Here is a 14,153-nt window from a genome sequence, read left to right as displayed (position 1 = left end):
TCAGCATTCAGCCTTACCTTTTGTAACCGTTTGACCTCATCCTGTTTGAGTTTAAGGATTGACAATGCCTCTTCATGCTCGGCCTCAAGCTGCTGACGTCTCTCAGCTACCTCTCGCATATGCTACAAGAATTCACCATGATAGAACAGACCACATATTTAAATTACAAAGCTGTAAATCTCTTTTATTACATTTTAGTCTTCAGCTACAATGGTGTGGAATTTTTGAGTTATCTAGTTTAAAAAAATTAAAAATTTTTAGGATATGGAAAAAGGAGGTACAGACAAATGTAATGTTTTATTTGCTTCTGTACACCACTTAAGTGAATGGAGCATGACAGAAGCAAATTTAAATATATTCATAACTTTATGCCTATTAGATGACTAAACACCAACCATAAATTGTTAAAAGACATACAGTAAAAGTTGTAGATTTGCCGTGCGTGATGTTGTGGTCACAGCAATGCTGTTGTTCCATTTAGGGAGCCGGCACAGGAACAGAGGAAATGAGAGCCCACTGCATTTTAATGGGAGGATATTCTGGTTTTCTGTCTGTGTCTCAGTTCTTAAACGTAAAATTGTTTTTTTGCAAATTGAACACATTATCTACATTGGCACTGGTAAAAGTTAGAAGACTGGAAACAAATGTTCACAATAACAGATATAAGCTAACGTATGTTGTTTCAAGAGATGCCAAAGGTCAAAAAACACCACTTTGATGTTGCTCAGAGATCTAATAAGCAGACAGGAATGCCTGGATTGGCAATGGCTATCTGAGTTATTCATCCCTGCTCATATAAGGTTTTTTATCTTTATATTGTTTATCTTTATAATAATTTTCAAATAAAAACAAACTGCTTAAGTAAATATAGTACACTAAGCAGTGCAAATACACATCAGCAAATATGTTCCAAAAAGAGGACATGGGAAGAACCTACAAACACCATGCAGGGGGTTACCTGGGACATGAAACCCAGACTCCTTGTTATGAGGCAACAGCACTACCATTGCATCACTCATTGGACATAACATTTTTAGCTTAAAAAAAGACAAAACAATACCACAGGGCATGTGTTATCATAAAGTATGTCCAACAGCAGACAAGATGCCCCCAAGTGATGGCCACAATTTGTGTATCTAACTATTATCTCAAAGCTATCAATGTACTGTATGTGTTAGGTCTGATGGTTTTCTTAATGCTTTACATATAGGATTAAGTGTAAATATTTAACCCTTGCAGACTCTGACTATACTGTATTTTAAATTGATTAAATTGATTTTTTATGAGAATTTTTTTGTTCTTGCTCTTCCAACCAAGTATGGATTCTTGTCTTTAAACCTAAAAACAATACATTAAATATACCCCTTTAGATGGTATGTATCAGATTTTCCAAATATGAATATAAAAGTGTAGCTGTTTACTAGGATACACGAGTGGCATATCCCATTTGAACAATCTGCTACAGGAAATGATTTAAATGACAAAAGCCAAGAGGCAGATGAACTCAAAAAAAAAAAACTGCAAGTAGCTCTGAATGGGCAGGAAGGCAAACTAGGGTATTATTACTGGTACACTAATTTTAAGTAATCAGTACATTTCATATGATATAGCGTTGTATGTATTTGTCTCTTTAACTTGCATTTGCAAAAATCATTTCATGATAGCAATGTTTTACATTTCATTTTCAGCATAATTTGTGGAAAAGACTAAATAACATCAATAGCTAATGTCTGTTTACCCATCAAGCTGTTGAAACAAAAATTGCAAAAAACTTTGCTAAAATGTATCAAAAAGAAAACACCAGAAATTTTCTAGTGTCTTCAAGATAAGCAGATGTGAATTTTAAAATGATTTTGTAGTTTAAATGTTTTAATTTTTGAATAGAATAGATTTATTTTTGAATAGGAGACATAATGTGCAAAATGAATACTGTCAGCAATTTAATAGATTTTCTACAAAATGAGAGAATTAGGTAGGTTATTTTCAGTAGTGATTTAAAATATTTAAATTTATCACATGAAGGCATTGTTGGTGTAGATACCTGTATTTTTAAAATTGTTTTGTATATTGTTTTGTTATTTATTGTTTATAATTTATATAGAAGTTAAGAAAACTACTATTATTTTTCATATGTGATTTACATTATTTGATGATTTATTTATCAGTCCTAGGATGTATGTACAAATAATTTAAATCTGTCACTTTTCATCAAGATTTGAATGGTTATGAAGTATACGATTTTTTAATTAAAATCTCATTTTGTATTTTAGACCCTGTGAAGAAGGCTCATAAGATGAATGTTTTTGCGTTCACCGTAGTTATGATTTAAATATGAAAAATGTCATAAAAAGGTAACACAAATATATATGTATTGTCTTTCTAAATGTACTTGTAGTAAATATCTAAAATACAGGTGCCAGTCATAAAATTAGAATATCATGACAAAGTTGATTTATTTCAGTAATTCCATTCAAAAAGTGAAACTTGTATATTAGATTCATTCATTACGCACAGACTGATGTATTTCAAATGTTTATTTCTTTTAATTTTGATGATTATAACAGACAACTAATGAAAGTCCCAAATTCAGTATCTCGGAAAATTAGAATATTGTGAAAAGGTTCAATATTGAAGACACCTGGTGCCACACTCTAATCAGCTAATTAACTCAAAACACCTGCAAAAGTATTTAAATGGTCTCTCAGTCTAGTTCTGTAGGCTACACAATCATGGGGAAGACTGCTGACTTGACAGTTGTCCAAAAGACGACCATTAACACCTTGCACAAGAAGGGCAAGACACAAAAGGTCATTGCTAAAGAGGATGGCTGTTCACAGAGCTCTGTGTCCAAGCACATTAACAGAGAAGCGAAGGGAAGGACAAGATGTGGTAGAAAAAAGTGTACAAGCAATAGGGATAACCACACCCTGGAGAGGATTGTGAAACAAAACCAATTCAAAACTGTGGGAGAGTTTCACAAAGAGTGGACTGCAGCTGGAGTCAGTGCTTCAAGAACCACCACGCACAGATGTATGCAAGACATGGGTTTCAGCTGTCACATTCCTTGTGTCAAACGACTCTTGAATAAGAGACAGCGTCAGAAGTGTCTCGACTGGACTGCTGCTGTGTGGTCCAAAGTTATGTTCTCTGATGAAAGTAAATTTTGCATTTCCTTTGGAAATCAAGGTCCCAGAGTCTGGAGTAAGAGAGGAGAGGCACAGAATCCATGTTGCTTGAAGTCCAGTGTAAAGTTTCCACAGTCAGTGATGGTTTGGGGTGCCATGTCATCTGCTGGTGCTGGTCCATTGTGTTTTCTGAGGTCCAAGGTCAACGCAGCCGTCTACCAGGAAGTTTTAGAGCACTTCATGCTTCCTGCTGTTGACGAACTTTATGGAGATGCAGATTTCATTTTCCAACAGGACCTGGCACCTGCACAAAGTGCCAAAACTACCAGTACCTGGTTTAAGGACCATGGTATCCCTGTTCTTGATTGGCCAGCAAACTCGCCTGACCTTAACCCCATAGAAAATCTATGGGGTATTGTGAAGAGGAAGATGCAATATGACAGACCCAACAATTCAGAAGAGCTGAAGGCCACTATCAGAGCAACATGGGCTCTCATAACACCTGAGCAGTGCCACAGACTGATCGACTCCATGCCACGCCGCATTGCTGCAGTAATCCAGGCCAAAGGAGCCCCAACTAAATATTGAGTGCTGTACATGCTCATATTTTTCATGTTCATACCTTTCAGTTGGCCAACATTTCTAAAAATCCTTTTTTTGCATTGGTCTTAATTTATATTCTAATTTTCCGAGATATTGGATTTGGGACTTTCATTAGTTGTCAGTTATAATCATCAAAATTAAAAGAAATAAACATTTGAAATACATCAGTCTATGTGTAATGAATGACTAATATACAAGTTTCATTTTTTGAATGGAATTACTGAAATAAATCAACTTTGTCATGATATTCTAATTTTATGACCAGCACCTGTACAGTGCATCCAGAAAGTATTCATAGCTCATCACTTTTCCCACATTTTGTTATGTTACAGCCTTATTCCAAAATGGATTAAATTAATTTTTTTCCTCAGAATTCTACAAACACCACCCCATAATGACAACATGAAAAAGGTTTACTTGAGGTTTTTGCAAATTTATTAAAAATAAATAATTACATGTACATAAGTATTCACAGTCTTTGCCATGAAGCTCAAAATTGAGCTCAGGTGCATCCTGTTTCCCCTGATCATCCTTGAGATGTTTCTGCAGTTTAATTGGACCTGTGGTAAATTAAGTTGATTGGACATGATTTGGAAAGGCACACACCTGTCTATATAAGGTCCCACAGATGACAGTTCATGTCAGAACACAAACCAAGCATGAAGTCAAAGGAATTGTCTGTAGACCTCCGAGACAGGATTGTCTTGAGGCACAAATCTGGGGAAGGTTACAGAAAGATTTCTGCTGCTTTTAAGGTCCCAATGAGCACAGTGGCCTCCATCATCCGTAAGTGGAAGAAATTTAAAACGAACAGGACTCTTCCAAGAGCTGGCCGGCCATCTAAACTGAGCGATCGGGGGAGAAGGGCCTTAGTCAGGGAGGTGACCAAGAACCCGATGGTCAATCTGTCAGACCTCCAGAGGTCCTCTGTGGAGAGAGCAGAACCTTCCAGAAGGGCAACCATCTCTGCAGCAATCTACCAATCAAGCCTGTATGGTAGAGTGGCCAGACAGTAAAAGGCACATGGCAGCCCGCCTGGAGTTTGTCAAAAGGCACCTAAAGGACTCTCAGACCATGAGAAACAAAATTCTCTGGTCTGATGAGACAAAGATTGAACTCTTTGGTGTGAATGTCAGACGTCACGTTTGGAGGAAACCAGGCACCGCTCATCACCAGGCTGATACTATCCCTACAGTGAAGCATGGTGGTGGCAGCATCATGCTTTGGGGACGTATTTCAGCGGCAGGAACTGGGAGAGTCAGGATAAAGGGAAAGATGACTGCAGCACTGTACAGAGACATCCTGGATGAAAACGTGCTCCAGAGCGCTCTTGACCTCAGGCTGGGGCGACGGTTCATCTTTCAGCAGGACAATGACCCTAAGCACACAGCCAAGATATCAAAGGAGTGGCTTCAGGACAACTCTGTGAATGTCCTTGAGTGGCCCAGCCAGAGAGTCCAGATTTGAATCCGATTGAACATCTCTGGAGAGATCTTAAAATGGCTGTGCACCGACGCTTCCCATCCAACCTGACCAAGGACAGGTGTGCCAAGCTTGTGGTATCATATTCAAAAAGACTTGAGGCTGTAATTGCTGGTACATCGACCAAGTATTGAGCAAAGGCTGTGAATACTTATTTACATGTGATTTCTCAGTTTTTTTATTTTTAATAAATTTGCAAAAACCTCAAGTAAACTTTTTTTCACGTTGTCATTATGGGGTATTGTGTATAGAATTCTGAGGAAAAAAATGAATTTAATCCATTTTGGAATAAGGCTGTAACATAAAATGTGGAAAAAGTGATGCGCTGTGAATACTTTCCGGATGCACTGTACGTGAGCTTGACACTAATGTTGAGATTTCACTACCAAGTAGCCATACATTATATATACCAATTATGAGCATTACAGTCTTAGAAATGAAAAGTCTATCAGGATTGTGTAAAGCATTTTGTATGGTCAGCTGACTGTAAGAAACTAACCCGTAGGACCTGCTCTAGGTTCTCCAGTTTGGCTTGGAGTCTCTGGTTTTCCTCTAGAGCTGAATTACGTTGGGCAGTTACTTCAGAGAGGTGATCTCTCAGCTCATTGTTCTCCAACTGGATCTAGTTAAAGAAAAAAAATGAAAGATGACTTTCCTCATCTTACCTCACACATTTGTTGAAAAAACAGTTTTTTGTTACTTTGTCAAACCTTATGTATTCATCTACCCAAATTGGTAAGAGACATGGGGACCCCAGCAGCAGTGCGATAAAAGTAGCCCTAGGTGGACCTCAGTTCATTGTAGGGCACACAAAATTGCAGACACTCACTAACATTATTGGACTGTGGGATCAGAGCTCAATTAACATATACAGTATCTACTTGTTTATCCAGTTCATTTCTGAGAAATCTCACACATTCAAAAAGCAACAGCCTTTTCTGGTAATAAATTATCAATTCCACACATTTAACCAGGACATAACAAAACAAAAAAAGGGTAATAATAAAATTACTAATAAAGCACAGCATGCAAACACATACCTTATTATACAGATGGTAGGGTGACTATATTTCTTATTAAAATTAAAAGTTACAGATTATACTTTGTATTTTGGCATTAAAACTTAACATTAATCATCTTTTATTCACTAAGTTAAACAAAAATAGAAGAAAATGGCCTTACATATCATACTAGCCTTTTTACTTCTTGATTACTGGATTCATCTGAATTTGCAATCTTCCTAGACACATTTGCTCAGTATTTATCTCCATATTGATAGAATCACTTGTTATGTATTACATTTGGCTTATGTTTTAATTAGTTGTAAGTAAATGGTGCAAACAAAAAATAATTAGGTTTTTTATTTTTATTAGCGCACCTTCTCACTTTAAACTAAGAAAACTAGAGTAAGGCTAACAATGGCAGTTAAAAACGTAGATGAAAATAGAACTTCCATGACACATAGTGGTATTAGGATGATTCATATAACTGCAATGAGCTGTATCTTCTGTAATCCTTCCTGTTTTGGAAGAAGAAGGTAGTTATAGCTTGAGTGAAAAAACAGGAGCTTCACTAAATAAAGACTAGTGATCTGAGTGTTAAGCAGATCCACTGTTCACACTGAAAGTGAAATTTAATTTATCTTTTGCAGTTATATGTAAATATATAAAACAAGAAATTAATTCCTTCATTCACCCATCTATTATCTAACTGCTTTACCTAGTCTAGTGTAAGATCATGGAGACCTAATGTTTATTCCAGCACCTTTGAGTACAAGGCCAGAAGCAAAAATGTAAAGATTTATTTCTTAAAATAAACAAATGCATTCTTTTAAAAATGTTGGTCATTCTGTATGCTGAAAGATTGAGAATATTAAACCAGATACCTGGTCGATGAGATGTGCCTTCTGGCTAAGGTGCTCAGTTTTTTCTCTTAGTCCAGCATTTTCACTGCGGACATCTTCAAGTTCACTCTCCTAAAAAGATCCATGTGAAATGGTCAATATGATTAAGAACCTGCACTGAAACCTTTAGTCTGTTGTTAGTCAATAAGCATGCAAAACAATTACACTGATGGAGCCAACAGAATTTTCCAAGATCAAATCCTGTTTTTACAGAAATGTCCAATGCTGAAATCAGTATTAGTTAACTTTTCAATCCAGAGTTACATTATATAGCTACTGAATTTGAGATGCATTTAGTGTGGTGGCTTTTGGAAATCTGAAAATGTTTCAGGCACAGCTCCAATTGCTGCTTCTCTGTATGGGACAAAGAAATTCATCAGGCTGAGCTCCTGCATCCAAAATAATTTCTAACTGAAAACTAAATGCAAAGTGTAGTTTTTAGAGGCTGTTTTCTATGAACGATGCTAGAAAACTGCACCTTAAATATATGATGGATTGCTGAGCATGTATTCTTGGCTCTGGAATTTAAAGAAGTGGACTGTGCCTTCTGGGGTGAAGGTCTACGTCAACTCTTAAAAATATTTGATGAATGTAAAAATTAAACATCCATCTTTCAAATTCAGTAAGCATTATAAATCTCAGAACTTTTTTTCTATCAGCCTTCAAGGGCCAATCTAGGATTAATATTTAAAAGACCACCACATAACAAAGGGCCACACAGTATGTGAATTCAGGTGAAAAAGAAGACAAAAGCTTTCTTTCCTTCATTAAAAAAAGCAAAGATGCTTTTTGAGCAGGTAGCTGCCATGACTGTGTGACCTTGCCTTCTTACTGGTGGGAGTGTGGAAAAGAGAACAGTATAGACAGAGAAAACGAGGGAGTGAGAAAAGGGATCACTTTCCTGTGATACATTTTACGTGGATAGGTATGCTTGCCACACACCTGTTATTTATAACCTGTATATACCTGATATTTGTAAGGCGGGCCCCGTAAGGATGCAAAGGAATTGTTTTTATTTGGCACATGGATGTACAGTAGACCACACTTACTAATACAACTACCACTACTATTACTTTTACTAGCAGCATATACCATCATATCAACCAATTCAAAATGCAAACAAATCATAAAATTACAAACAAATCACCAACTGAAATGGTGAAAAGGATGAAGTATACAAGAATGAACTGCCATTACTAACCATTTTACTATGTGTTAATCGAAGAAAAAAATATTTTGTAAACTGAACACCTATCTTTGTTTTTCTTCCTGTTTTGTACTTCAAATGAAAATAAACCTTAACTATAACATTTATCTTAATAAAAGGATAAATGTCTGTGTGTCCCCCCAATTGCTATGTCTTTGTCATTTCAAAAGATGGGGCAGCACGAACATTTTTACTAATAAAATGCATTGCATTTGTCATTTCAATAGATGACACTTCTGGGGTACTTTAAAATAGCCAAGGGACCACATTCCTCACCCTAACTTTGAAGGCCTATGCTGGAGTGCAGGACATTAGATAATGGAGAACAGTAAAATCTCAGTGGACCTTCATTAGATTCTGAAAGTTTGCTTGTCCTGTATATGACAGATCACACAGGTTATCTTGTTAAGGTGTGTCAAGAGTACATAATTTCTGGGCCAATAATGTGTTTCACTCAGGTTCTGTATTCATTGTGCAAGAATTTGTCTTCAACCGGTCTTATTGACAGGATATAAATGTGCAGCCAAGACATGTTTTTCTGTCTAAGATGATGGTCCTCTCGTGGAAAACAGTTGCTTGCTTTCTTTAGGTGAGTATATGGAAACAGTGGCAGAGTTAAAGCACTTCTAGATCATATTCACAAATAATAAAAGAGAGAGCTAAAGGCAACTACACAGTTGCAGTGATGCTACGTGCATTATATGGGATAGTGATTGTGAAGAGGGAACTAAACATTTGGACAAAGTCCCAGTTTACTGGCTGATCTGTATACAAAACCAAGTCATGGGGAAAAGTGGTGCAAATGGGCTTCCTCTAGTAGATTGCACATTTCACTCTTTATGATAAGGTGACATTCTGAGAGGAACTTGAAACATGCAGCGCTTCCAAGGAAGAGGCTTCTGACTCTTTAGTCTTGTCTGTCAACACAAACACGATATACATGAAGTATTTAGCCTGAAGACCTCCTGAGCCAATTAGTAAGATTTGTGGAGCCATCATTATCTCAGAAAGCCAAAAGAGGTAGCTATTTTCAAAAGCTGAATCCAATATGAACAGTGAGGTGACTGAAAGCACAGAGTGATGTCAGTAATGAGCTTAAATGTTGGGATCACTGCAGGAGGTGTGCAGTAGGTATCCTTCTTGTATATTGGGATGTGTCTTCCACTGAAACAAAAGCAAACAATCCAGACAAAAACACATACTAATGCAGCACTCTCCATAATCGTAAAAAAAATTATATTTTCTAGGAATTAGCAATTAACCAATTAACAATCATTGTCATGGAAAAAAGTCATACCTATGATCAAGTTCTTTTTCAGTGATCTATGATACTGTATATTTTTGGTTAAGTGCCCCAGTGATAGACTGGTACTTCTCAAGACCGGGATGGGCTATGACCCTTAAGACCCCATTCTTAATTAAGTTGGATAAATAATAAATAGATTTAGTTTTTTTATTGCTGACTCAAAATTATTCTTTGTACAGTATATGTGAAGCAACATTTTCATCTTTATCACTGCACTATTTCATTTATTATGTTTCAGTTACATGTTGCTTGAACATTGTGCAATACTTATTGTTCTTGAATTTCTTCAAATGTTATATAAAGATCCCACAAAGAAACTTTGGGATGATACATCACTTTTAAACTAATTTCTCCGAGGTAAGAGATTCAAAGGGTTTGAAGGGATTGCTAATGCTGTTCCCTTCAAAATTCAGGGTACCAGTCACTGATAACCATAGACGTACACAGGGTGTAATATTTTTTATGCTATTTAAAATGAGCTTCTATGGTACCACCTTTGTGTGTTTAAATATTTAAAATCCTTTAATTTTTAATTAGTATGGTATGTCTTTGTTTGGTTAGGTGGGGTGTAGCATGACATAGTCATCATAATTATATACAGTACATGTAAAAAGTCTTCAGCTACCAAAGAAAATTATTTTATAATTATTATTTTATAACTGGTTATCAGAGTGGAAAGTGTTTGTTTGTGAAAACACTGTGTAACATTAGAACAGATACAAATAAACATTGGTACAATGTCTCCCTACCTAAAGCATACTCTTAAAAATAATGGTTCTTTAATGTCACTTATATTATTCTTTACTAGGTCTGGTGGTTTCTTGTAGATTCATTGCTTGACAAAGCACCATTTCATTCTGGGAAGGTTTCTGAAATCTTTAATGCCACAAACCTTTTACCATCTACTCATGATTTTTTCCTATATGGAGCCTGTTACAGGTCTAAATAAGAACCTTCACTTGGATGGGTCTTTGGAGACTTTGGCACTGCTCCGAAGAACCACTCTGGCACCTTTATTTTAACAATGCAATTGAAATTTTTCCTCAGATCTCTTACTCCTGGCAGGCAACAACTGTCATTTAAGAGTAAACAATCACAGCCACCTTGACACATTCCACCCATGAAATTCTGTTATCGTGTTTGAAGACCCATAACAACAAACACATGTGAAAAGTTAAATATCAGAAAGCTATACCACAATACGAAGAGTTAGAACCATTCCAGAAAAAGATTAGTGTCCACTTTTGTTGCAGAGATAACCGAATGTGAATTCATTGACGAGCTATACCAAAGGTAACTGACATCTAGGCACCCTTGTTCTTAACCCTTTGCAGGTGCAAGCTTTATGCTGTCCATGTAGTTAGGCAAGGAGTTTTGAAGGCTTTGAAGAATTATAAACATCAGATTGTATTTAACAGAGGAGGCACTACTATACTTGTCACATTTTTGGATAGGAAAAAAGAGTAACAAGATCTTGTCATCTACGTGACAAGAAAGCTAAATGACCACAGAAATGGGAGATGGGAAAAACTGAGAAAATGGTGGTCAAGCAAGCAAAATACAAAACCAGGTACAAGGTGACTTCTGTATTTCACAGTTAGAATCAAAGTTGTGTGTTTATATTATGATTGTGTGATATACAGTACCTCTGCTTGTCATTTCCTAATATGTATACTGAACATCCCAATTTAATTTTTTCTTTAATAAAGTCATCTGAGCTTCTCACTGGTCTATTGTAGATGGGTGACATATGATAGGCATTTAAGTAAACACTACAACTTTAACATTCTTTATATTTCAGCATCACATTTTAAAAAGTTAATTACCGCAAGTTTAAATTAAATCTGAATGTGAATGAAAGATGTAGTATTAACATCTATAAAACAATGCCAAAGGAGGCATACTTACCAAATCCTGGCATCTCTTCTGCCTTTTTCTTACTTCATTTTCAAGTTTTTCACATTCTTTTCTTTTGTTGTTCAGCTCAGTTTCCTCAAAAGAGCAAACATAATTTGTTAATTAAAAACATAAAAAACTAGCAACAATGCTTTATGTTACAAAAAAAAAAGTATGAAACAGAAATGAATGCTTAATAGTAATTCAAGGTTCTATCAAACCATTTCAGCTCTAAGCCCTAAGGCCTGATCCCAAGGATATGAGAAACTAAGCTTGTTCAAGGCATACTTAAAGTGGAAAGGCACTATTGGGCCAGACTCCTCTCTTTGTGTTCAGGAACATGGCTTTTATCTGCTGTATTTAGTGCATAAAACATTTAGATCGAGTTTACTAAAACATGAAAAACTGCTTTAGGTTTTCTGTGGAATATCAAAAAATGAAGCCCTTACCAAGGTTAAAAATAATAGATGATGATAAGCCACAACTGCGGATTCCTCTGGCAATTTACCAAAGGTTACTTAATGACTAAAGTGCCATTGCCACTGCAGCATCAAACTAATGCAGACTCCACATTTCTGTGCTTTTAAAATCCACTAAATCATGCTTAATCATTTATCCTCAGATTTTTTAAACATGTGTAATTGATTCTTATCCACCACTGTATATAAAAGCGGTTAATACAGAAAAAAATTATATAAAGGATATAAAGGACAAAACCACAAGCTTTCCTATTTACTAATACCTCAAGTGGGAACTTTTTAGGTACAGCTTATTAAAATGAGATTTGGACACATCTTTGCCCTCAGAGGTTGAGGCAATCAAAATAATCTGCCCCACTAGTGTTGCTTCATGGTAGTGAATGTATGAAAATTTACTTTTGTACGTCCCACACTTGAGTAAATAGGATTGTGATCTGGAGACTGTGGAGACCATTAAGGTCCAAATGAACAGCTAAGACACCAGAAGGCTGTCAGTTCAAAACAACCATCAAATCGAGGTGTGATCCTGAGCAAGCTTCTTAATATGTAAAACATTTTAGTTTAAAATAACATTTGAGAAAAGTTAAAACAATGAAACTGTCAAGGGCAGAGAAAACAGTATAGAACTTTATACAACTTTGCTCTCCTCTAAGGACTACCCAAAGAAGACATAAATCGATTGCAACTAGTGCAGAATGCAGCTGCTAGAATCTTAACTAGGAAAAGAAAATCCGAGCACATCTCTCAAGTTTTGATGTCACTACATTGGTTACCTGTGTCAATTAGAATTGACTTTAAAATCCTGCTTACGGTTTACAAAGCCTTAATTAATCTTGCTCCATTTTATATTTTGGAATGTCTTACACTCAAAATCGTAACCTTAGATCTTCAAATGAGTGTCTGCTTAGAATTCCAAGAGCTAAACTTAAAAGAAGTGGTGAGGCGGCTTTCTGCTGTTATGCACCTAAAATCTGGAATGACTTGCCAATAGGAATTCGCCAGACTAATACAGTAGAGCACTTTAAAAAAAACTGCTGAAAATACATTACTTTAACATGGCTTTCTCATAGCTTCATCTTAACCCTGATGCTCTGTATATTCAATTAATTATCATTATTATTCATGGTATTCATATTCAAAATCCGTACTAATCCCTACTTTCTCTTCTGTTCTTTTTCTGGTTTTCTGGGGTGGCGACCTGTGCTGCCACCACCACCTGATCAAAGAACCGTGATGTTCCTACATCGATGGATTAAAGGCCAGAAGTCCACATGGCCGTCATCATCAGGTTCTTCCATGAGAACCCTGAATACCATGAGGAATGATTGAGGTCATTTATGTTAGGGGGAATGCCTAGAGGGGGCTGGGCAGTCTCGTGGCCTGGAACCCCTGCAGATTTTATTTTTTTCTGTCCACCTTGGCCATCGGACCTTACTTTTATTCTTATTTATTTTGTCTTTTTTCTCTTTCTTCATCATGTAAAGCACTTTGAGCTGCATTATTTATATGAAAATGTGCTATATAAATAAATATTGTTGTTGTTGTTATATAGACTTGAGCAAGGAGTCTTTTTCTGTCGATAAAGCTCATCCACAGAAGGGGATAATGTTTCCATGGAGGAATGTACCTCATTAGGAATGGTGTTCAGTTACACTGTAGCATTCAGAGGTCTCTTCATGTCATGGGACCCAGTGTTTGCCACAAAAACACACTCATGCTATTGCATGGCTGACATGAGTGAAACTCTTTTGGGTCCTTGACAGTTATACCAGGTATTATGAGCCGTGTATTCTCCTGTACTACTTTTTTCATTACCATTACAGTTAGCTTTAAGTGACTGACTTTTTTTTGGAGAGCCTCGTCAGCATTTTTCTATCAACCACAAGACCTGCATTGGCTGGATGTTTGTGATGCTGTTGTGTATGAACAACCCATCAAAACTGTTTTTTCTGAAACACTTTTGTTTGTACATCTGTCATCTTCTATTATGCCACCATGTTGACTATGTAGGATGGCTGAAGTTTTTAAATACTACTTCTTGTCTTATTATCTGAACAAAAAGGCAGCTATGATTCTGTAATATTCTGTGCCACCTTCGTAGAGATCTCTGTAGAGATTTGAGGCCTTGAGGTGAGCAGTCTACATGCAAGGA

General features: G+C 36.3%; 1 protein-coding gene across 5 annotated transcripts in view; it reads right to left on the bottom strand.

The window, feature by feature from the left end:
• The window catches only part of LOC120531412 (RIMS-binding protein 2-like), a 374,849-nt gene that overhangs the window by 77,617 nt on the left and 283,079 nt on the right, over positions 1-14,153 (bottom strand). For all 5 annotated transcript variants that reach the window (XM_039756810.1, XM_039756806.1, XM_039756807.1 and 2 more), the window contains 4 exons: positions 11,535-11,618; positions 7,096-7,185; positions 5,710-5,832; positions 18-122 (listed from right to left, as the gene is read on the bottom strand). In XM_039756810.1, coding sequence (XP_039612744.1) covers positions 18-122; positions 5,710-5,832; positions 7,096-7,185; positions 11,535-11,618 — 402 coding nt within the window. The remainder of the gene's footprint in view (positions 1-17; positions 123-5,709; positions 5,833-7,095; positions 7,186-11,534; positions 11,619-14,153) is intronic.

The sequence above is a fragment of the Polypterus senegalus genome, chromosome 6, assembly GCF_016835505.1.
Source record: "Polypterus senegalus isolate Bchr_013 chromosome 6, ASM1683550v1, whole genome shotgun sequence".
Lineage (NCBI taxonomy): Eukaryota > Metazoa > Chordata > Cladistia > Polypteriformes > Polypteridae > Polypterus > Polypterus senegalus.
The sequence above is the reverse complement of the archived record's forward strand: the minus strand, read 5'-3'. Positions and strand labels throughout refer to the sequence as shown.